The 24,216-nt window shown below is 48.6% G+C and overlaps 1 protein-coding gene across 1 annotated transcript; it reads right to left on the bottom strand.

Annotated features, from left to right (window-relative positions):
• Positions 1 to 11,932: 11,932 nt before the first annotated feature.
• On the bottom strand, positions 11,933 to 22,155 carry CXCR2 (C-X-C motif chemokine receptor 2). The gene is given in 4 exon segments (XM_011233758.3): positions 11,933 to 14,764; positions 14,766 to 15,152; positions 21,716 to 21,800; positions 21,995 to 22,155. Coding segments are annotated over 2 exon segments (1,068 nt in total). The 5' UTR covers positions 15,128 to 15,152; positions 21,716 to 21,800; positions 21,995 to 22,155; the 3' UTR covers positions 11,933 to 14,058.
• Between the last annotated feature and the right edge of the window lie 2,061 nt (positions 22,156 to 24,216).

Raw genomic sequence — 24,216 nt, 5'->3', positions numbered from 1 at the left:
TGGCCAGTGTCCTGTACTCTCCTCTTGGCTGGGGTCCTGATGAGACTTAACGCGCACTATCCTCTGTGCACACTGACCACCGTGTTTTAGAAAACACACACTAATGAGTAAGAATCAAATAAGCGACTATGTATCAAATGCCTACTATGTGCCCAGGTTTGTGTTCGATCCTTGAGACGAGGGCATGCACTGTAGAAATGAAACTGAGGGGACAAAGGAAACTTGTGAATGGAGAATGTGTGAAGAGTTCATGAAATTTCCTATAGTGTCATGGTGGCCAGAACAAAAAGGTCAGGTCTATCTGGGGTCTTAATATAACACAAGCTCAATCTGAAGATTTGGGGGAAATGCTTTTAATTAAATAAAAGAGAAAGCAAAGAAAAGAAAGACTTAGTAGCTGTGTGACTTTGAATAGTCACTAAAACTTTCTGAAACTGCGTTTCCTCTTTAATGAAATGTGGTCTGATTAGGTAAGCTCCCTTCCAGTTCCAGGAGGTGATCTCTATCTAAGGGTCTACTGAGATGTACAAATGCATCCATATCGTGCAGATGTAGAGTTCCATGACTTGGTAGAAATTTTTTTTATCTTCGCTCAGATCATGATCATTAGTGATTAGGACATCATAGAAGGCCCCTTCTTTGTGCTTTCCAGGAAGCTGCTGACCAGGCATAACATGAGGGTTTCTAGAGAGGCCTCCCTTCTTTCCCCGTCTCTCCCCTCCTTCCTCCTTTCTTCCTCCTCCCCTTCCAATACCTTCTTTTCTCATCTGTCAGCAATTCATTATTTGGGGTAGGCAGGCCCTCTGGAAAAAGAGCAAATATCCCCAGGTGAGGGAAATACCTTTCTTTCAGTTACTAAGCCTAGAACAAGAATGGTTGGAATCATTCCTGAACACAGAAGACTTTCTCTTTCTGAGCCGTGAGGCTCAGAGGTTAACTTCCCAAGGTCATGAGAAGCTTGCATGCCACCGTCTGACATGTCAGCTTAGCTTGTCACTAACAGGTGTGTCTGCTAATTGAAAACCTAATCTGTGTCAGGCACTGTGAAAGATACTTCTTTTTTTTTTTTTTAAAGATTTTATTTATTTATTTGACAGAGATAGAGACAGCCAGCGAGAGAGGGAAACACAAGCAGGGGGAGTGGGAGAGGAAGAAGCAGGCTCATAGTGGAGGAGCCTGATGTGGGGCTCGATCCCACAACGCTGGGATCACGCCCTGAGCCGAAGGCAGATGCTTAACCGCTGTGCCACCCAGGCGCCCCTGAAAGTCACTTCTTACATTCATGATTTCATTTAATGCTCACCGAGACCTTATGGTAGGAAGTACTATTATGCCCATTTTACAGATGAGGGAAATAAGAGCCAAGGTGTTTAAGTACCTTGCTCAAGGTAACACAGCAGCAGATAAGTGGCAAAACTGGAGACTAAATCAAGGACTAAGTTCTTTCAGAGTCTGAGTTCTCAACTGCTCATGGTAGGGGGAGAGGTTCTGTGGTGCAGAGTAAAAGCCATGGTGGGGATTCAAGTCAGGCTGGGTCTTGGTCTATCTTGACTTCTATGATCTTGAGCAAGTAACTTAACTTCTCTGAACCCCTGTCTCCTTGAAGGGATGTTAGCATTAGATGCTTGTCAAGGTTCAAGGTAATATATGCCAGACTCTTAGAATAGACCAGGGCCTTGACAAATGGCAGATGTTATTACCATAACAGAGAATCTTGGGAGGGTGACTCAGCTGAAGAACTGGCTAGTATCCCTAAACCTTCTACCTTTAATGGCAGTGCTTCCTTCATGATGTTGTGGGGGCAAGGGGCTAATAGGAGAGTTGGGATAAACCACTTTCATAGGCATTGGGCGGCTCTGAGATGAAAGGACAGAACTTGGAAAGGGGATCAATGGTCTAGCTTCATGTTCCTACAACAACCATTTTTTCTCTTCTTCTGAATCATTTCCATTAGCATACAAGTGCCCTTCTTATAATAACCCTCCCTTGACCCCACCACATCCCTGTCAGCTATGGCCCTATTTCTCTTCTCCACTTTGCAGGTGAGATCTGAGTCTCATGGCTCAAGAGATGCTTCAAGCCTATGAAAGGGGATGAGGGACATTTAGCAGAGTCTCAGTTGGAACCTGAACTGGGCCACTCTGGGGGTTCATACAAGTCTGGCCACACCTGAAAGGAACAAGAGGTCAAGGGCCTTTGAGGAAATGAGCTCATTTCTATGGGACAAGAGTGAAGTCCATGGGCCTGCAGAGGGTAATGAGTCAGGATCAGGGGCAATGGGAATGGGCGCTGTGGTTAAGAGTTTGGACTCTGGCCCATGGGTTCTCACCTAAGTATTAGGGAGATGGGGCTGGGAGAGAAAATGAAAAATACTGGGAGATTTTGCCAGTGCAAGCAACACACACTCAGGGAAACTGGCCCTATTCTTTCTAGGTGGCCAGGCTGGAATTGGCAGAGGGATGAAAGCCAGCTTGACAAGAAAGCCAAGGAGCCTCAAAGGGACAGGTGGGAAGAGGGTCCCAGAGAGGTTCCTTGAGGTGCCAAATCACAGCTTGTTCATTGAGTGTCCATATACAGGTTTCAGACAAAGAAAGAGCTCAAGAAGAAAATGGCAGTCAGATTTCCAGTCCCACCAGTAGCATAGGAGAGCTATTTCTCTACACACCTCACTTCCTCCTTCTTAAAGGTTTATTTTCCCTGAGTTCCTGCTTTCCTCCTGTATCTTTGTCTTCTTTTCAGTCTCTTTGGAAGGCTCCTCTTCCTCTCCCAGACCCTTAAATGCTGGCATTCTTCCAGATTCTGCTGTCCCCCTTTCCTGCCTTTTCTCGATTATCAGCTTCCCCTGGGTAATGTTATCTATCCCTGTGGCTTCAATGATCTGCCACTTCTGTGAAAACGATCTTCAAAAGTGTGTGTCTAAGCTAGCTATTTCTCCTGGGCTTCCCGAGCTAAATTTTCCAACGCACATTGACATGCCTACTCAGACGTCACCATAAATCCAGAATGAAAGCCAGTATCTTCTCTCCAAAACCTGCTTCCTTCAAGCTGTTTGTCCAAGCTATGGATGGAAGAAACCTTTTTGACCCACTCCCTCTTTCTCGCTGCCCTACCCCTATCCCTGATAGCCCAGTTCTGTTGTCTCACTCTTAAAGATCTCTTAAACTCCACCCCCACTGTCATTACTTTGCCCAGACTCTCACCATTTCTGCTATAGCCTCCTGACTTGGACTCCTGCCTGAGTCTCTAGCCCTCGTGGTCCATCCACACACCACTCAGGGAATAATCCGTTTGCGTATTCCTCTGCTGAAAGCTTTTCCAGATCTGCTGCCTGTGAGATAAAGCTCCAACATTTTGGCATAGCATTCAAAGCCCCCTGAGGTTTGGCCTTGCTTACTGGCTTGATCCTATTTATCTTATCCCACATCTGTTATGACCTTTGCTTTGGCCAGACTATTTTCCTAAAATTTCCTCTAATACATCATGCTGTCTGCCTTAGTCTAGACTTCTTTGCTTGTAAGTAATAGAAATCTGCTTTAAAGAGACTGAAACCTAAAAGGAATTTAGTGGAAGGATCCAAGGGTCATCTGATGGACCCCAAGGGTCAGGAGATTCCACAAGGGACCAGAACAAGGAGTGGGAAGGTAGCTCTTTTCTTGGGCTCTCTCTCTTTGGGGACTACTGATTTTCCATCTCTACTTCATTTAGCAGGTCTGTTTCTCCCATCTTTCCAGGCATACCAGCTTTCTCTGCTTCTTTCTGCCCACAGCTACTGCATGAATTTACATCACCCCAAATCAATTGAAAATCCCAGCCTTGCGAAATTTCCAGAAAAGCAACTCTGGTTGGCCCAGTTTTGGCCATGGAGGCAGCTTCTGGTAGAACACACATAGCTTGGAGAAGGGAGGCTTGGACGATACCCTCAAAGTCTCTAAACTCTCCTCCCTGAGCTTTTGTGTCTACTATTCCCTTTCACTGGATGCATCTCCATCTGTTAAATTCTATTCATCCCTTAAAAGTGAGCTCACAAGCTAGACTGTTTTGAAAGCCTCCGTACATTGAGCTATAAGTCCCTCCATGTGTTCCCATAAAACCATTGCATACCTTGACTCGAATGCTTATCACATTTGGGTTGTGTTAATTGATTTCCTGTGTTTCTGCATTAGACCATAAGGTCTTGAGGGTAAACACGGAACCTGTTCACCACTTTTGCTTGAGAGTCAGAGGAAGAGTGAGGTCTAAAACAGGGATTGATCAACTTTGAAATGAATGAACAGAACAGCTGATTAGTCTCCATCTACCGCATGCAAGGATTTTTCTGGGCAGGATTCAGGCATATGATGGGAAAAGAGAACATACCACACTGGCTTCTTCCAATGGCAGCATGTTCTCTGCTGTTGATCAGAGTCCCTGAGTGTCAACCCTCAGGAAGCTGCAAGATTTAGGATTAGTCTTCTGAAAGTTTACGGGGTTCTGACTTCCTAGACAAAAACGGCCTCATCTGACTTATTAGCAGGTGTAAGAAAATGAATGGCTAAAAGCAGAACAGATTGGGTTGCAGAACAGATTTTCAAATTGTCACCACCTTTATGTGACAGGCGCGTTGGTGGTCGCAGCGTTCATTTTATATTGACACCAAAGCTGGGAGCTCGTTTGAACTTTGTATCAGTGTTGCTGTGCATAGAGTTTAGCCCAAATTACTACATCTGTGAAGTTGAAGCAAAATTAAATGTTTAAAGAAAAATTAATAGCTAACATTTATTGAGAGCTTACCACGCTCCATTACTAAACTAAGTGCAGTTAGTTAACATACAGTGCTGTATTAGTTTCTGGTGTACAATATAGTGATTCCACAATTCCATACACCACTCGCTGCTCATCGCGAAAAGTACACTTCACCCCCATCGCCTGTTTCACCCATCCTCCCACGCGCCTCCCCTCCGGTAACCATCAGTTTGTTCTCTATAATTAAGAATCTGTTTCTTGGTTTGTCTCCCTCTGTCTCTTCTTTTATCCCTTTGCTCGTTTGCTGGGCTACATGCTTTCTATGTGTTCACTACGAATCTAATCCTTAAAACTACCTTACGAGGCTGGTTCTGTAATTAGTCCATTGTACAGAGGAGGAAACTGAAGCATAAGAGTTTGACTAGAGTTGGGATGTGTAGGGATCCGGTCTCAGGGCTTACCCCCTAAGTTAAGACTACTTACTTATAGGTGGTTAGCCCCGGGGCCAGATCCCTAAATAGCTAAATCTACCATCTAAACCAGCTCTAAAGGTTTACCTGCTTCTCATGATGGATGCGAGTAAATGAAGAAGTGAGTTTAGGACTGCCCTCTAAGTCTCTGGTTTTGGGTTTTCCTTCCACTTGGATCTTTATCTGCAGGTATTAGAAGAAAAAGGTCAGGGGCACGTTCTCGTGAATCTTGCTGTCAGAGCTATAGGAGTTAGGTTCCCCAGCAACTTGACAGGAGGCTTCCTGGTATAGTGAAGACGACAATGGATGAGGGACCTGGAGACCAGGGTCTAATTCTGCTTCTTTCCCTTGTAGTTCAAGACCCTTGGCGAGTGTCCACCTGCTCTGGGTCTCAAGTCATTCACCTGTCCAAAGGGGAGTTCAGTCTAGAAGGGGATATTTTAAGCCCCCTTTCACCCAGACAGTCTAGATTTAGGTAGGGCAGTTCGGGCCACCACTCACAGATGGGCAGGTTTGATACCGCGCAGCCTAAGCAGTGCCGTTTGCACAGAGTATGATGTGAATAACACACTTGCGTGTCTACGTCCTGAGTTCAGTTAGCATGATCTTCCCATAAACAGAGGGTTTTTATGCAACTCTGACCTTGGTCCCTGGGAGCTACTATGACATTGAGACTCCTGAGCCTTTCAGAAGCTCCCTGGAAGTCATGCTCCTGCATGTTGGCATTTGCGTTAGACTCAAATGCGGACTTATGGGACAGCAGAGTTGTCCAAAGTGCCATAGGCAGCTGTGCAGTCTAGTGTAGGAAATCCCTTAGCGTAACGCTGGACAGCCAAGGAAGTCCTCTAGAAGTGCTAGCTGGTTTTATTACTGTAGTGGAATAGAGAAGAACATGGGACAGGTCACCTCGTGGGACTCAAGAGTTTAACCCCATCGCTGAGTCGGTCTGGCACAGAGCCAGCTTCGATAGGAAGCTGACCCTGCTGTTTTTGGTCAGGGGAACATGTCTGACATCAGACTTTGCAAGGCTCTGTTGAGAAATCAGTTTTGTGTCTGTTTTCTCCGGGAAGGTGACCTGTGAATGTCTCTGAAGCTGCTGGGGGGAGGGGCCTTGAGTTGGGATGTGATCTCCAGTTCCTCCCCATATTCCCTCCCCACCCCCACCCCCACCTCTCTTCCACCTTGGGCAGGTGGAATGGTCAGGAGGAGGCTGCAATGCAAGGCTGCCTTGCTTCGGGCTAGGGGTCAGCAGGAGTTGGAGGGACTTAGAGCCTGGAAGCATACAGTATGGAGAGGGAGAGGAAGTAGGATAGATACCTGTAAGGGAAAGGCTCACCTTCACAGACAATTCTCATTCCAACGGGGCATTTCTCATTGCTAGTTTGGGCTGCTCACCACCATTGCTTCTGGGTGGGTGGGTTTTAAACTTGGGTCTTGATCAGACTCATCTGAGACTCCAGATTCCCAGGACCTACCCTACTCAGACTCAGGGGCACTGGGACCCTCACCTTACATTAACCTCAAGCTGGGTGGTGAGTTGGATACCTTCCACTTGTCCTCTAGGTCCCCTCTCTGCCTTTCTTACCCTGCTCTCTGCCCTGGGATTCTGACCCATATGCACTACCTCAGTGGATTCCCCTGTCCTCTGGATTCCGTGTTCAGCTGATGGGAACCCTTGCGGGACATGGGTGGGCAGAAGCCTCAAGTCAGTCACCCCCCAGCTGTGTCCCTGCTAGTTGCTGGGATCGGCTCCTGCCAGGGAGCTCTCATCATATGGCTTCTCACTGGACTCCTGTAATGGCTCCCTTGCCTCACCCCTTTGTCCTAGCGGCGGTAACAGCTCCCAACTGTTCCTGGCCTTGAGAATAATGGCCTTGGCTCATTACTTTCCCCCAATTTTTTCCACTCTTTATTAAACTCTCAAGAGTTTGATAAAATGCTCTTTCCTGGCCCAGCTCCAATCCACCGTCTGGCTCTGCCAGGGTTCTGATCCATTCAGGGGTTGTCCGTAAAGATGCCTTTGAAGCAAGGAGCCCATTTTTAAACATGGCACACTTTTAGAAACACATTTTCACGGCCTTTAATGCTCTCTAGTTCTTTTTTGGCCCCTCGGTGCTTAACTCATTTGAGACTAAGGTGACATTTTGCAAAAGCAGCTTTACCAGAAATGAAGTAAAAAAAAAAAAAAAAAGACTCTTCCCTGAGAAAATATAAAGGCATAGAAACACATCTCCAAAGCCTAGCCCCCCTTGTCTGTAAGGAGGCCGATATGCATGCTGCCTGGCAAGCCCCCTGCACGGACAGTCAGGTGTCAGTTCCTGCATTTTTGAGAAAATCCCACCCCAATCAAATACACTGAAACAATGCTAAACTGTATGAATTAATCCTGCGTATCAACTCAGCCCTCCAGCTCTCTTTAACTGTAACTCCTTCCAACAACTTTATTTTCCCGGATGTTCTCCCGAACACTTATAAACCCATATACATGTGATGTGTTTTTACACACACGGATAAGCCATTTACCACACACACTGTTCTACTTTCCTTTTTCATCCAGCATTGTTTCTTAAAGATCTTTCCATGTCCTCTCGTATCACTACCTCATTATTTTTTAACAGCTTTATTGACTATCATTTACCTACTATAAAATTCACCTGCTTTAAGTATACCATGCAAGGATTTTTAGCAGTTTGACAGAGTTGTACAACTGTTACCACAATCCAGATTTAGAATATTTCCATTGCCTAAAAGAAGCCTTATGTCTGTCTGCAGCCATTCCCTGCTCATGTCCCCAACCCTACCACACACCTGCTCTCTGTCTCCATAGATTTGCCTTTTTCAGACATTTTATGTCAGTGGAATCATACAATATGTGGTCTTCAGTTCTGGATTTTTCCACTTAGCACCATGTTTTTGCCTTATGTTTATACCACTGCATCCAGTGTATTCCGTGGCCTGGATATTCCCGCACAATTTATCGGACCCTTTCCCTCTTGTCGAGCATTCAGGTTGTTTCTAAGCTTTGAGTTTTAGCAATAAGGCTGCGACAAATATCCTGTACGCGTCTGTCTACCTACGTGGGTATGTCTACGGGCAGATTTCCAGAAGTATGACTCCTGGATCAGAAGGTACGTGCACTAAAATAGATATCATCAAATTGCCTTCTCTCAAGGTTGTCCCTACTTACCCTGCTTCAAGTCTGGGTGATAATATTGCCTTCTAATCTGGTAGGTTCTTTTTTTCTTTTTTTTTTTTTTAAAAGATTTTTTATTTTATTTATGTGACAAAGAGACAGCCAGCGAGAGAGGGAACACAAGCAGGGGGAGTAGGAGAGGAAGAAGCAGGCTCCCAGAGGAGGAGCCCGATGTGGGACTCGATCCTGGAATGCCGGGATCACGCCCTGAGCTAAAGACAGACACTTAACGACTGTGCTACCCAGGCGCCCCTAATCTGGTAGGTTCTGACCCCAAAACTATAGGACATAGAACCTTCCGCTTGGCCCCCTGCAGTGGCCCCTCCAAATGACCAGAGTTGTCTCTTTGTTCTTCTGATAACTTTCTTCATATTTTTTCCTATATTTTAATAATTAAAAGCATAAAGATAAGTGAATAGGACACATACTGCAGGTTGTAGAAAACTCATGATTATAGCTTTAAGAATAACAATACACCGAGGGGCGCCTGGGTGGCACAGCGGTTAAGCGTCTGCCTTCGGCTCAGGGCGTGATCCCGGCGTTGTGGGATCGAGCCCCACATCAGGCTCCTCTGCTGTGAGCCTGCCTCTTCCTCTCTCACTCCCCGTTTGTGTTCCCTCTCTCCCTGGCTGTCTCTGTCTCTGTCGAATAAATTAAAAAAAAAAAAAAAAGAATAACAATACACCGAATCCCAGGTAGCCATAATCTAGGTAAGGAAAGAGAATATTACCAGTACTCTCAGAAGTCCCCATGTGTTCCTCCCTGATGGAGTCAAACTCTAAATAAACACTATCCAAACGTTGGAGGTGATCATTCTTTCTCTTTAAAGCCTGCACCTACGTTTGTGTGAAAGATTTGCAATGAGTCAGTTTAGTTACACCGGAATCGTGTTTCGTCAAGTTCCCGTCCTTTCTCGCCTAGCTGCACGTCCGCGTCAGCCAGCAGACGCTCTCCGTGAGCTTTGCGAGACGGAAAGTGGAGCGGGAGGTGCGTCCTTTTCACGCTCTGGAGGTCAGCGCCAGGCACCAGACACGGTTCTCTGCGGTCCTTAATTTGCTGGCCCTTCTCGTTCGTGCGCGGCGGCGTCCCAATCAGCCGCACCTCCGGTTCCTGAACCACGTGTGTCCCGACCTTTCTCCAGCAGGCCACCGGCCTGTTGAACTTGGAGGCCACGAGAGATCGGTGCAGGTTTCGGTCATCCTGGCAGGTTCCAGCTCGTCCTCACTATTGTCTGCTTCATGGGATGTTTCCTTCTTGGCTCTCTGTCCTGCCACTGTCAGGTCCCAGCACCGGAAGCAGAGACCACAGCCTGGCCTGGACTATTTAACGAGCTCCGACAGTGGCAGTCAACGCCCTATAACCAGTCTCTCCTCCCAGTGGTCCTGCTTTTCTGATGGAAGCCTGTGTGATGCAGCATGTGTCCTCAACAGACGCTTGTTTTGTCCGTCTCTGAATTTTGTGTCAGGCTCCAACTGTGTCTTTTTTTTTTAGGGAGAGAGAGTGTGCACATGTGTGGGTGTGTGAGCGGGGGCGGGGTGGGCAGAAGGAGAGGGAGAGGGTGGAGCCCATCGTGGGGCTCGATCGCACATCCCCGAGATCATGACCTGAGCTGAAATCCAGGGTCGGACGCCCCACTGACTGAGCCACCCAGGAGCCCCCTCTGACTGTCTCTTTAACTGTCTTACCTACCAGCTCAGAATAGGGAAACCCCATCCGAGCCTGCTCCCAAACCGCGGCCCCAAGCCTCAATTGGCCCCTGACTCTATCAGATGAGTGTAGGTGCTGAAGAAGGGGACCGGCCCTCCCTGTAGGGGCAGAATTTCCGAGAAGTTCCTATGCATTTCCCCATCGATTTGTAAGGTGCCTGAAGTGTCACCACTAGAAAAGCGAAATATCTGAGAAAATGAACCACACTAGGCATTTTTATTCCAGCCCTACTATTACCCAGCCGCGGGATGGTAATCCAGTTGCTTTGCTTGGGCCTCAGTTTCCTCACGTGTGTATTGCAAGGGTTGGCCGGGAGGAGCTCTAGGTCTCCTCTGGCTCTGCTATGGCAGGTGGCTGCCTTCCACGTGGGTCAACACGTGATGAGTTTCAAAGTGACATGCCACTTGGGAGTCTGTCTCCATATCACCCAAGAGACCCTGGAGGCTGTCCCGATTTCGTGAGGGAGGAAAGACATCAACAACTCAAAGACAGGCACTGGATTCGCCTCCTCCTGGTGATGGCTTGGTTGGTAGGTTATTTGTGCCAAGACGGTCTTTATGTGAGAGAGGGAGGGAGGGAGGGAGGGAGGGAATGAGAGAAAGAGAAATATGAACAGAGTTTACATAAGTGCAGCTCCCCCTCTGCCTCGTTGCTCCTAGACTTTCTTTATGCTCTTACTTTCCTTGGAGAAACGTGCTTCCCGTAGCCCTTGTGAGAGGAGCAAAGGGCAGAGCCCCAGAATCGGCGTGACACTTGGTCTGGCCTCCTCCCGCCAACGATGATCTCAGGGAGTCATCTGGCCCATCCGCCCTGCCAGGTCAGAACACCACCGGTCCCTCTGGCAACCCGGGTGTGCCCTCGAGTAAATACACGTTCGCCTGCTGCATCAGAAGCTGTTCTGAAGGCTTGGCCGGAGCCGCCAAGTCAAGCTCGAACCTGTGCACAGCGCCTGGTACAGAGTGAGCTCGCAACAAGGGATTAGCGGGGCCGGATGAATCCTGTTTGCACTTGAGTCAGGAGTGGGACGTCCCTGCCCCTTGAGCACCCCAGCTCGGAGGTTTGCTCCTGCCTCCCTGTCTAGCCACAGCAGCTGTCTCTTCGATTTCGTGATCAGGGAGTTGTTAACAGGAAGGGGGTCGGAACCTGGTGCCATTGGACTCCCCTGGCCGTCTCACTTCCTTAGTAGCTGCTCCGAGCCCAGCCCCCTCCTTGTCAAAGCCCCTGCAGGGACCAGGCCTGTGCACATGAGCTCTTCCAGGGGAAGACTCTGCCATGTCCCAGAGCCCTGGGATGGCAGGTCCTCCGGAAATACTGCCCAAGCAATGAGTCAAATCCTTGGTTTTGTGTGGAAATCATTTCCCGGTTCTGCAAGGTGTGCTTCTGTCAGTCCTGCATGATGGGCGTGTGTGTGTGTGTGTCTGTGTGTGTGTGAGTGTGTTTTGAGTTGGAGAGAGGAGAGAATAAAGACTCAAAGTAAGGGGGGCTGGTTGAGCTCAGCAGAGCTGTCTGGCTTCCTGCTCCCCATTCCAGCTGATTTGGTAAAGCGTACTGACCCTTGACACGCTTGACTCTGGTTTCACCCAAAGACACAAGAAGCACTAGATGATCCTGGGACACATCTCCTTCCATAATTCATGTCCAGCAGCAACAGGCTTGGGCTGGATGCAGGAGGTAGAAAGGCTGGCTTCTCTCTCGATTTCAATCTTTCTATCTGTGTACCCAATCAACAGCAAAGGGATTTCATTGTTGTAAATAAATTTACTCGGGACCTCTGCTCACCCTTGCCTGACTTCTCTGTAGCAGTTCACACGCTTTTTGTTGCAAGTAATGAAATGGCTTATACAAAGAAAAAAAAAAGACATTTAATTATCTCCCTGAACAGGAAGTTATAGGTAGATGGTTCCACAATTGGTTCAGTTGCTAAAATTTGCCTTTTGGGAACCAGTTGGTTTTTTTTTTTCCATTGTAGTAAGATACAGACAACATAAAATGTACCATTTCCCCCCAGTTTTAAATGTACGGTTCAGTGACATTAAGCACATTCACACTGTTGTACCGCTACCACCACATCCGTCTCCAGAAACTTTTCATCACCCCCAACTGCATTGTGTACCCATTAAACAATTATTTCCTATTTCCCTCTCCGTCCAGCCCCTGGTAACCACTGTCTTACTTCTTGTCTCTAGGAACTTGACTATCGTAGGTATTTCCAATAAGTGGGATCATACACTATTGTTCTTTCACTTTGTATCATGTTTTTAGGGTTCACCCATGTTGTAGCATGTACCAGAATTTCATTGATTTTTAAGACTGAACGACATTCCATCGCATGTATATTCCACATTTTGCTTGTCTATCACCCATTGATGTACACTGGGGGTTGTCGTCTTTTGGCAGTTGTGAATAAGGCTGCTGTGAACATTAGTGTACAAACATCTGCTTGAGTCTCTGCTTTCGGTTCTTTTGGGTGTTCGCTTAGACAGGGAATTGCTGGATCATATAGTAATTCTATGCTTCATCTTTCGAGGTGCTGTTTTCCATGGCGGCTACAAATTTTATATTTCCACCAATAATGCACAAGGGTCCCACCAGTTTTTCTATATCATTGCTGACACTTGTTATTATCTGTCTTTGTTGCTGTTGTTGTTGTTGTTATTGTTGTTGAATTGTAGGAATTCTTTGTGTATTGTGGAGTGTAAACTGTATAAAATAGGATTTAAAACTACTTTCTCCCATTCTGTGATTTCCCTTTCCACTCTGTGGATAGTGTCTTTTGACGCACAAAAGTTTTTAACTAGATGAAATCCCATTATCTATTTGTTCTTTTCTTGCCTGTGCTTTTGGGGTCGAATCCAAGGAATCATTGCCAAATGCAATGTTATAAAACTTTTCCTCTACATTTCTACTAAGCATTTTATAGTTGAAGCTCTCATGTGTAGGTCTTTGATCCATTTTGAGTTAACTTTTGTATAGAGTGTAAGGAAAGGGACCAAGTTCGTTCCTGTGCGTGTGGATATCTGGTTTACCCAGCACCCTTTGCTGAACGACTGTCCTTCCCCATTGAATAGTCGTGGTGCCCGTTGTTGAAATCATTGACCATTTATGCTCAGGTTTCTTTCTGGGTTCTTTATTGTCATCCCCTCCTTCTGCCTACGTGTGCTGAGCGCACTTTTTGCCTCTTTGTCACATCGTATCCTACAACCGTATTCAAAGGTGAGAACCAAGGGTGTGTGTGTGTGTGTGTCTCTTTTTTTTCAGTCAGGAACACTTCCCAGGAGTCCCTGGCCCCAGCAGACTTCCTCTTAAGCAATGGTGTGCTGAAGCCAGTTTGTACCTGCTTGTGAAAGCAGCTCATTACATTACCTGAAAACCCTTGAAATCACCATGGCGGGAGCGTTCACACCAGGCAACGTGGCAAATGCTACAAATCCGGACTTCTTTCCCCCAGGAGAGTGCTTTACCAGCACACTATTGCCCTGAAGTCTCACTAGTCAGAAGGGCATGACAGGGCCCCTCCTAGCTAAGGGAGTCTTTGAAAGTGAGTGTCTGTCCTTTCCAGCCTCTCTCCAGGGAGGTGGACTTTGCTGCCAAGCAAGAAAGGGAGAGTTGGGGTAGCAGCTCATGTCCTTTGCCACCAATGGCTGCCCATGGGAGGAACTTTCTGTAGTCACTTAAAAGAATGCCTTTTAAATGTCTTTAACTGCCTCAGAGAACGGAGTGCTGTGGGCTCAGTGGTAGGACGGACTGAGCTCCAGCAGCCGACATAGGAAGGGCAGTAGGCGGTGGGGAACCAGGGCAGGCTTTCTAAACCACACAATGGGCCTGAGGACGACGTGGCAACATCCTGCAACCATGACCGGGGGCTGCCTGGACACAGAGACTGTCAACAGCCAGGGGACACGGGGCTCGGGACGGGATGCCGATGGCGAGGGAGGGACCCCGAGGGCCTGCGGCAGGGCCGGGGGCTCAGAAGGTCGTGGAAGTGTTGGCTGAAGAAGAGCCAACGAAGGAAGGCCTGCCGTCCTTGGACAAGTACTCCTTGCTGATGAGGCCATGGAAGGCCATGATCTTGAGGAGTCCATGGCGGAACTTCTGGCCGATGAAAGCGTAGATGAAGGGATTGAGGCAGCTGTGGAGGAAGCCCAGAATCTCGGTGGCGTCCAGGGCCCGGCCAATGTCGTTGCGGCGCTCACAGGTCTCCTGGATCACCCGGAGCCTCATGAGGGTGTCTGCCACCAGCACCAGGTTGTAGGGCAGCCAGCAGAGCAGGAAGACGAGCACGACGGCGAAGATGACCCGCATGGCCCGGTGCTTCTGCCCCATGTGGGCCTCGAACAGCGTGCGCAGGGTGAGTCCGTAGCAGAACAGCATGACCGCCAGGGGCAGGAGGAAGCCAAAGGTCTGGGGCAGGGCCCGCATCACTATCCGCAGTTTCGTCGTGTTGACTCCCATGTCCTCGTAGCAGACCGGGCTGGAGTAGGGCGGATTGATGGCCCTGCGGAAGACGAAGATGGGCAGGGACAGGATCAGGGACAGGGCCCAGATGCCTAAGCATATGAACTTGACCCAGTGCCGCTTCTGGGTCAGCGTGCGTGTGGCATGGACAATGGCCAGGTAGCGGTCCACGCTGATGCAGGCCAGCAGCAGGATGCTGCTGTAGAAGTTGACTTCCTAGGAGCGAGACCACCTTGCACAGGGGCGTGCCAAAGATCCAGCCCTTTGCCTTGGACGCAGCCCAGATAGGCAAGGTCAGGGCGAAGAGCAGGTCGGCTACGGCCAGGTTCAGCAGGTAGACGTCGGTGACAGACTGGCTGAGCCGACTGTGTAAGACCACCAGGATCACGAGGGAGTTCCCCAGCACGTTGAGAATGAAGACCAGGGCATAGATGACCACCACCACATACTTGTTGATTTCCAGAGATTCTGGCCTGCATGGGGCAGAGTCTGCTGGAATAAAGGGCAGGTCCGTGCTGTAACTGTAATTTTCACCGAAGAGATCTTCGAAGCTATAACTCTCCCAGTCAATATCTTCCATATTGGAGGCAAACTTCAGTCCTGGCCTAGAGAAGAGAGATGAGAGTTACTGCACAATAAGCTCTCCCCGGATTCTCGCGTATTTGCCCATGAATCTCAGACAGGATTCTCAGCCTTGGCTTGTATATTACATGGAAGCAAACTTCTCATTAGGAAATAGTTGTGGCTCTAAGTTATGAGCCACATTTAGTGATAAATGGCTCTTTACACAAAGCGTATGTTTCCCTCAAAGCCAGAGAGGTTCTGAGCACTTTCCATGACATCGCCAACACCCCAAACATTGTTGAGACTTCTCTTCAAAAAATCCCTACAGAACACGTCTTGGAGTCTTCAGTGGTGAGTATCTCTGGCTATTAGGCTGAGTTTAATGTCAGAAATATGAGGTGCCATTCAGTTCTTGATGTGGGGGATTAAACAGGCAATCCAATTGGATTTGACCTCTAAAAAAGATGGAGGTTTGACTAGAAAGCTGAGGGAGGAACCCCTTTGTCCCACTTTCTGAAAGGCATTGAAAGAAGTGTGGGGGAAAATAGATTGAGAGGTAACAGCATACAGTTGCTGGATACTGGAGCTAGAAGAAAGCTTATTTACAGCCCAGCATTTTTCTCTCAGGATGCAGGAGACCTGCTGTGGGACTATTTGTGCAGTTTGAAAAAAAATATATTAAAAATCCTAAGTGGGTTTTTAACGGCTGACTGATTCTCCAAGCGGGCAGAAATGTGATGGACTGTCTTGGGAGCTGTGAACAGCCATGTTCTGCCATGCAGAGGTGAGCAGAGAAAGCCAGCATGCCCCCAGCACAAGGAGAGGCAGCGGGAAGCAGAGAAGACAGGTGGAGACAGGTGGAGACAGGTGGAGACACACTATCCTTGTTTCGGTGGCTTTTCAACTCTGGTGGGGATACTATCTGTCCTGGCAATGAGTACCTTCATCCATCCCTGACTCCCCAGCACCCCCAGACTACATCCAAGTAAACCGGCTCCTGTTGTCTCTGCCCTTGTTATGGGGATAGCCCAAAGCCTGCTTCTGGGCGAAGCTGCAGTCCCTCTGAAATATTTACCCAGTTTTCAAAGAGGAAGTAAATGAAAGTAAACCAGCTCCCAAATGAGTTCCTTGTGAACCACGAGGCCTATCACCACTGTGCCATTTCTTTATAACAAGGTATGACCACCCTGGGGCCATATGCAAGTCCGTAACCCACCTCAAAATGGAACCCGCATTAAAGAGAAAAACACAAAGTAACAAGGCTCCAGAATTACTTCAATACTCAATACGATCCTCATCGTGAAACAAGAAGGACAGTAGTGCTGTTGACGAGGGTGTGGAGAATTGGACCCCTCATACATTGCTCCTGGGAATGTACGAATGGTACGGCTACTTTGGAGAACAGTTTGGCAGTTGTTCAAAACGTTAAACATAGTTACCAATGACCCAGCAATTTCACTTCTAGGTATGTACCCAAGAGAATTGAAAACCTATGTCCACACGAAAACTTGTACACAAATGTTCACAGCAGCATAATAGCCAAAAAGTGGAAACAATCCACATGTGCATCAACTGATAACTGGAGAAACTAATGGAGGCATACACATACAATCGACTATTATTCAACCAACAACAGGAACGAAGTACTGATATATGCTATAACGTGGCTGAAACTTGAAAATGTGAAATGTCCAGAAGAGGCAAATCAGTTGAGACAGAAAGTAGATCAGTTTGCCAGGTGGTGGAGGGAGGGGTTTCTTTTCAGGCTGATGAAAGTGTTCAGGAATTAGATAGTGGTGAGGATTGTATAACTTCGTGCATATACTAAGAACCACTAGTTGTACACTGGAAATGGGTGACTTTTGCAGTGTGGGAATTAGATCTCAAGTAGGAAAAAATTAACCAAAGGGGGACACCCTTGAAAAGAAACACAAATGGTAAAACAAACACCTCAACAAAACTGAGCTTTTCTCGTTAGCAGACAGAAGTCTGTCACTGTCAGTCATATATAGCAAAGAAGAAAGCCAAGTAGGGTTAAGAGAAACCGGAAAAGTAATGCCCTTTCCCCTAGAGTGATGGAATTCTTAGTCTAGATGATGGGGGCCAGTTAAGTCAGCTTCTTAGCCCATGGAGACCACAGATAAAGCAGACTCAATCATCCTGTGAACCTAGAAAGATCTGATGGCCGGGGTGGGGGGGCTCTCTAGCCAGGAGGATAAGGTCATAATGGGAAAGGCCACTGTACAACTCAGCCAGTGTTGTTGGCAAGACCTGTGACAAGTCACTAGTCCTGCAGTCCCATGGTCAAGAGGATGTTTATCCCAGGGTTATGTCCAATGAAGTTACAAGGTCAAGGGTGGGTCACCTCTGGGAACAGATGATCAGAGATACTCTCAAGGGAAGAAATGACCTAAGAGAAGGCCCAGTTTTGAGAGTGGGTGGAGAGCATGATGGGACAGAGAGCATGTGCCCATAGAGAGGAGACCCCCTCATTTAGGAACACCGACGGTGAGAAGGCAGGGCTGGGGTGGCAGCAGAAACTGCCCTATCAGGACATAGCAGCAGCCAAGCGTACTTCACTGATAAGTCCTCATTCTGGATAATCTGGTGCTCAGCTGTGCGGGGGGATGGGCTGGGGGTACACGGGTGAGCTCCTGCTCCCAGGCACGAAGCATCGGCTTGAGGGTCTAGGGGGAGACCCCGCAAGTCAGGACAGGAGGTGGAGAACTCGGGCAAGAGAAGCAAGCCAGGGCAGTGACCTCCAGCCCCTGGGGGGACAATGCTTTGTGGATGTTTGCGGGTTTTCCAGTTTACTAATCTTTAGGGAGGATGGGTTGGCAGTGAAAGGGACAGACTAAGGGAAGGGAGTTGACCTCTCTGAGGTCTGCTTTGTGCCTCCTGGTACATGACCTCCTGGGGGGTTACAGGTGAATGTGCTCAGCCCCCGCTTACAGGTGAGAAGACAGGCACAGACGGGCTCAGACACCAGCCCCTGGTCACAGAGCCTACAAATGCTGCCGCCAGGATTCCATGGAGGTGTGGACGGCTGCATGTGCTATTTACAGTCCACAGACCTGCTTCATTAAAAAAACCCAAACTGTACCTCATATATTAAATAAATTTGAAATATATTTGTAAGCTAAGTTTTTGAGATCTCATGAAGTCAGGCTGTATACAGTTAACCCCTATTGCTTGATATTTTGTGCGTTGCTTTCTTATCTGTTCTGTAGGCCCAGAATGAAAGAAACGGCCCTTGCAGGAATGATAAACCAAACATGCTTGAACTAGCTTACTTATACTGACCCCTTGGTCATGTTCTTGGTGAACACGCGGGAGATTCCCTCATTGAGTGAAATGGCCAGACCCTTAAAGCTTCATGGCCGTTCAGAAACTCCATGGATGGGATGATTTCTTTTTTTTTTTTTTAAAGATTTTATTTATTTATTTGACAGAGAGAGAGACAGCCAGCAAGAGAGAGAACACAAGCAGGGGGAGTGGGAGAGGAAGAAGCAGGCTCCCATTGTAAGAGCCCGATGTGGGGCTCGATCCCAGAACTCCGGGATCACGCCCTGAGCTAAAGGCAGACGCTTAACGACTGAGCCACCCAGGCGCCCCTGGATGGGATTATTCTAATTTATTTTATGAAAATGCTATACAACGGAGACATTTACAAGATCCCAAACATTGAAGGCCATCTTTTCAACAACAATAGAAAATTGTCATTTTAATACAGGTCTAGCATCCTTTCTCTGTATAAATACAATCCACACAAATTTGCATTCGATATAGGGAGGAGGGGCGAGGCAACCTCTGGCCCTTCCTTAGAACCAGTCCTAGCCAAAGCAGGAGAGCTGGCTGAGTCAGGAAGGGAGTGACCAGGCACAGAGTTGCCCTAAGTGGTTGTCAGAGAGAGGTGTAAGGAAGAGGGGCAGGGGCTCTCCTTTGGGATAGGGAGGCCTTAAGAGGAATGAAGCCCACCCCAGGGCAGGGACAGATGTCTGAGGTCAACGGAGGCTGGGGGTCAAAGGGGACAGAGAACAGAGACATTCTGGAAGGTGAGAAAGGTGGGTGTTCCAAGACTTACCGGGAGCCTGGACCTTTCACCTGTAGGACCCGTCCAGGAGAGCAGATGTGCCTGACTGACCGGGCGGTGGTGGTGAGAAGAGAGTGGAGGAAGTGAGCGGTGGATTAGATTGGTCAATACTAGGGTGGAGTCCTGAGGCTGCTGGATGCTTTTGATAACTTGAATAATTAATTCCCAGGTCAGCTCTTGGATCACGAGTCATTTTCTGAACTGGTAGAGTTTCATATTGGTAAGGGACCTGTGGTGTTTTCTAGCCAATCTTTCCATTTCACAGATGAGCAAACTGAGGCCCGCACAGAGGCAGCGGTTTGCCCAGGATGGCCCGGATTGCTGTCATCTCTGCCCTGGTCTCAGCAGTCCCTGGCTCTTTCAGCTGCCTTGTCTGACTCTCCCCACACTCCAGCTGCCTCGGGCTGCCCCCTGCTCTGGAGCCAGCAGCCCTCCTGCTCTTGAACATCTCTCCCAGCTCAAAGGAGAGCAGCTCGTGAAGACGACAGAGATGGGACTTGAGCTTCTGGGGAGCCTGGACCCAAGGCCCCCTGTCCCCACCCCATTCACCCCTGGAGCCCTTAAAGCCTCATGGATTCCTTCTCCATGACACATCCCTTCAAGAGCCCCCACCCCTAAGCGGGAGCTCCACTCACTTCTCTTGTCTTTCACCTCCCTGCCTGACCATCTGCTCTGACCAGGAGCCCCCCGAGGGGCATTGCTCTTCTTTCTTGGCCTGTGCACCTGGGATTGGGTCGGCAGTAGCTACCGCCTTTGGAGCCCAGACCATCTAATTTGGAAAGAAAGACTTTTGGAGAAAATTTGCATCTTATCCAAGTCCAAACACGTTTTCGAAAGCAGTGTTGAGCTACAGTAAGAATGTATCTTTGTCACATTTGCTACTGATTACAGTGGAAGGGATAAATACAGGCAGAACAGCGAACACTAACTCATGGCTCCCTCCCAAGCCCCCGCCCCAGCAAACCTTGCCTCCAGCCCCTTCACTGCGCCTCTTGTCCCTGCATTCTAGGGAGCTCGAAGCCTGCAACAAACTTGCCTACCCCTGGGAAAGAACCTTTGAGTCCAACTGTTTAGCAAATATTCTTTGTCACTTCCCTCTTTCCCATGCTGGAGATGAAGGCAGTGACTCCTGGCCAGGGGATGCTAAAACCAGACAGAGGCTTGTTACCCACGGAGAGAGGCACAGGAAAGAGCAGTTAAGGAGTCAGCGAGCCAAGCAGCTCGGGGCCAGTGACTTTCCCTTTCAGACGCTCGGTTGACTCAGCTGTAAAATGAGGCCAATGATAACATCTAACTCGTCGGGTGTGCTAAGGATCAAATGAGGGATGACCCATGAAGCACTTAAGACGTACAACAAGCATGGTGTTGGCGTTTGTTGTGATCTTCATTTCTGGAACAGTTCATCGGCTAGTGTCTTGATGTCTGTCCCCCTACACCCCCCAAGGAAGGAAAAGCCTCAGGTCTGCTTTCCAGGCTGACTTTGATGTATATCTTCATTGGCTCTGGCCTGGATAACAATAGTCACATTAACGGTAATGTTGGGTGTCTACTAGGGTCCAGCTTCTGGAAAAGTGTTTTTCAGAATTCGTACATTTAGGGGGGCCTGGCTGGCTCAGTCGGGGGAGCATGCAACTCTTGATCTTGGGGTCGTGAGTTTGAGCCCCACAGTGGGTGTAGAGATTCCTTAAAAATAAAATCTTGAAAAAAAAAAAGAATTTGTACATATTGAATCCTCACAACAAAGCCGTGAAGCATGCGCTTTCTGAATGAGGAAACCGGACTCTGGAGGTTAAGCAACTTCATCAGAGTGACACAGGGAACTGGGTTTTAAACAGTTTTTAAGAACTGTTTTTACCTGACCTCAAATCCTATGTTCTGTCCCCTGTAACAAGGGGTCTGGATCTTAGCCTCTGCTGTCTGAGCTCGGTTAGGAACCCCTCTGTCCCAGACAATGGAATAAAAAGGTGTAGAAAGGGGAGCCCAGATTTGTCATTTCCCCACCGGCTCACTTCTTGATTTTCATTAGATTGATTTCATTTCCTGGGAACCCACCACCTGCATACGGATGGTGGGGTGACTAAAGAACCGGCTGGTCCCGCTGCTGATGGTAAGGATGAGCTCGGGCAAGTCGACTCTCTCCCGGCCTTGATGCTGTCTGTTGGAAAGTGAGGCGATTGTCCTGGATCTGATATGAGATGATATGGTAGCCACTTGACATATGTAGCTACTTAAATTTAGTTGAAATGGAATGAAAACTGTAGTTCCTCAGTCATACCGGCCGCCTTTCAAGGGTTCAAGGGCCATATGTGAGGAGTGGCTACATATTGGACGGTGCAGAGAGAGAACACTCCAGGGACTGCAGAAAGTTCTTTTGTGCCATGCTGTCTAGGTGAAGACTTCGTTCTCTTTAGCTCTACGTTTCTGTAATCCAACACGTCGGTTCTCAGGGGGCTCAGAGAGGAGACTGACGTTCCATCAGACACGAGCCCTAACACCGAACAGCTCACTTACCTGCTATTTGCCGCGACAGCTGCTGTTGTGGTTGGAGCGGCCACGGATACCTCCTCTGTGACTCGGGGCTTGGGAGCAGTCAGCACTGTTGGGCAGGAAAAAAGCGAAGCAGACTTTATAGCAAAATGTCTGACCTGGGGTCGCCAGGGTGAACTCCAGGAGGCCCACCAGGGGAGGCATCCTCTCAGAGGAGCGATGAGGTCTGCCCTGGGACTCTGACTCCAGGCTAAGGATCCGCCTGGAGAGTCTGTGATGAGCACTGGGGATTTGCACACCTACCTGTCTGAGGGCTTCTGGAGGAGCCTGCCAGTCTGAGGGTGGAGGTGTGGCTGGTCCACCTCTGTCTCTGAGCGTTTCAAACCTGCACCTCCTTCTTTACAAGGAAGATGCAGGCAACCCCAGCCCCCGGGGAACGGACTTGCCTGCACTTGTTGCACACTTTCTTCCTTCCTTCTAGGGGCAGCGTGAGAAGTGTCCCTCCTTCTCTTTCCGGTGAATTCCTGCCCTGGCTGTGGGACACCCTGCCTCTCACATCCTTGAGGGTCCTGCCTCCTGGCTCTTCTGTCCCATCTGCTATCTCTTTCCCTGAGCTTGCCCACGTCTCTCTCCCCCTCCCTCTGCTGTAGGACCCCTCCGGCTCCTACGCCCCCAGAGCCCTCCTCATGGCTGGACTTCTAGAGAAAGCCGCTGCTTCCACCCCCCCTCCTCTTGTTCACCTCTCAGCCCACTGGAGCCAGCTCCCTTCCCGCCGCTCTGCTGCGACAGCTCTTGCCAACATTACCAATGACAGCACCTAAGTCGAACTGGAAGGACTCCTTTCAGTCCTTAGATTCACACGTATCTTGTGTCCATCTTTCCAGACCTTCCCCCCCCCCATGCATAGACAGACATGTTTTCCTTCCTTTTCCCCCTAAAACATATGACATTGACCTAGTTATATCATTCTGCACCTTAGCGTGCTGTCCTGGGTGTGCACAGAGCCCCGCCTTACTCTTTCCACTGACAACAGGCCAGTCCATGGTGCGGAGCCATCATGATTGATCTGATAGTTACCTTATGGTTGAATATTTGAGTCTTGCTACGAGCGTCTTTGGATGTAGGTCTTTGGGAATTTGTATGATTGTTTGTGTAGCTTGAGTGTAATTTTGCTGGGTCATATCTGTGCACATTTACATTTTGATAAGGTCGTACCAGCTTATGGTGACTACGGTCATGGAAGTGAGCACGACATAATGTACAGAGTTGTTGAGTCACTCTGTTGTATACCTGAAACTAATATAACATTGTGTATCAACTATGTTTCAATAGACAAAAAGACTGTACCAATTTATTCTCGCATTGGCCATTCATAAAAGGGCCTGTTGCCCTATCTACTCATGCTATCTCTTGTTTGTCAATTATGTTAAAATATTTTCTCCCAGACTGCTGTATGCCTTGTCACTGTGTTTATGGTGAAATGGTTATTGTTCAAGTCTCATATGACCTCGGCAGCATGTATTCCCACTGACCTCATTCTTTTCTTATGTCTCCTGAACCTTAGTCTCCTTTTGTGGCTTTAGTTCTCCATTCATTTCTCAAATCTGGAGGTTCCTTGGGGCTCTGCATTGCTGCTCTTCTCTCCCCGCCCTTCCCAGGCCAGCCCACCTGCTCCCTTGGCTTCAGCCACCACCCAGTAAATACCGGGGTGTCCCACACCTTCAGCGCCCGACTGCCCTCCTAAACTTCTCTCTGCAGCTCACACTCCTCATGCAGCCACCTCTTGACCTTTGAGGTCTCACAGGTGCTACAAGCTCAGCAGGTAGAAACCTGTCTCTTGGAATTCTGGCCCCACCCTCTCAGTGGGGCCTCCCGCCAACGGGAACCGGCCCGCCCCTCGCAGGCCCCTTGTGCGAGGCTCTCTGTTTAGCATCCCTTTTGATTATCTCCTCCTCACCATGTTCAGGGACTGCGTTAGGTAACCCTTCACTCTCTCACGCCTCAACTACTGCAACGCGCCTGCAAGAGCGTGGATTCCGGAGCTGGACGGCAGACCTTGGGCAAGTCATTCAGTCTCACGGGGCCTCAGTTTCATCGTCTGTAAAATGGGGTTAGTGAAGCACCTACTGCATAGTGTTGTCCTGTGGATTAAATGCGTCTGTATTTAAAGATTTTTTTATTTGAGAGAGAGAAAGAGAGAGAGTGGGCATGAGCTGGAAGGGGAGGGAGAAAGAGGGTGAGTCTAACTCATCTCTGCCTCAAGTCTTTCCCCCACAAACCATCCTCCACTCTGCTCCCAGAACAATCTTCCCGAAGTGTGAATTTGGTCGTGCACTTTTCCTTTTAAAACTCTTGGAGGACCCGCATGGTCCTCGGGTGGAGTCAGTCTCCTGACCTGGGCGCCTGGTGCCTCTTCCTCCAAGCTTGTGTACCTACCCAGCCTCGTTCCAGAACCCCCCCCCCCACCTCTCAACTACAACCACAGGGAACTGGAACTGCGTGCGGCTCCCAAAGAGCTGCCTGGT

Source organism: Ailuropoda melanoleuca, chromosome 2, assembly GCF_002007445.2.
Source record: "Ailuropoda melanoleuca isolate Jingjing chromosome 2, ASM200744v2, whole genome shotgun sequence".
NCBI classification, from domain to species: domain Eukaryota; kingdom Metazoa; phylum Chordata; class Mammalia; order Carnivora; family Ursidae; genus Ailuropoda; species Ailuropoda melanoleuca.
This window is presented reverse-complemented; position numbering and strand designations above follow the sequence as displayed.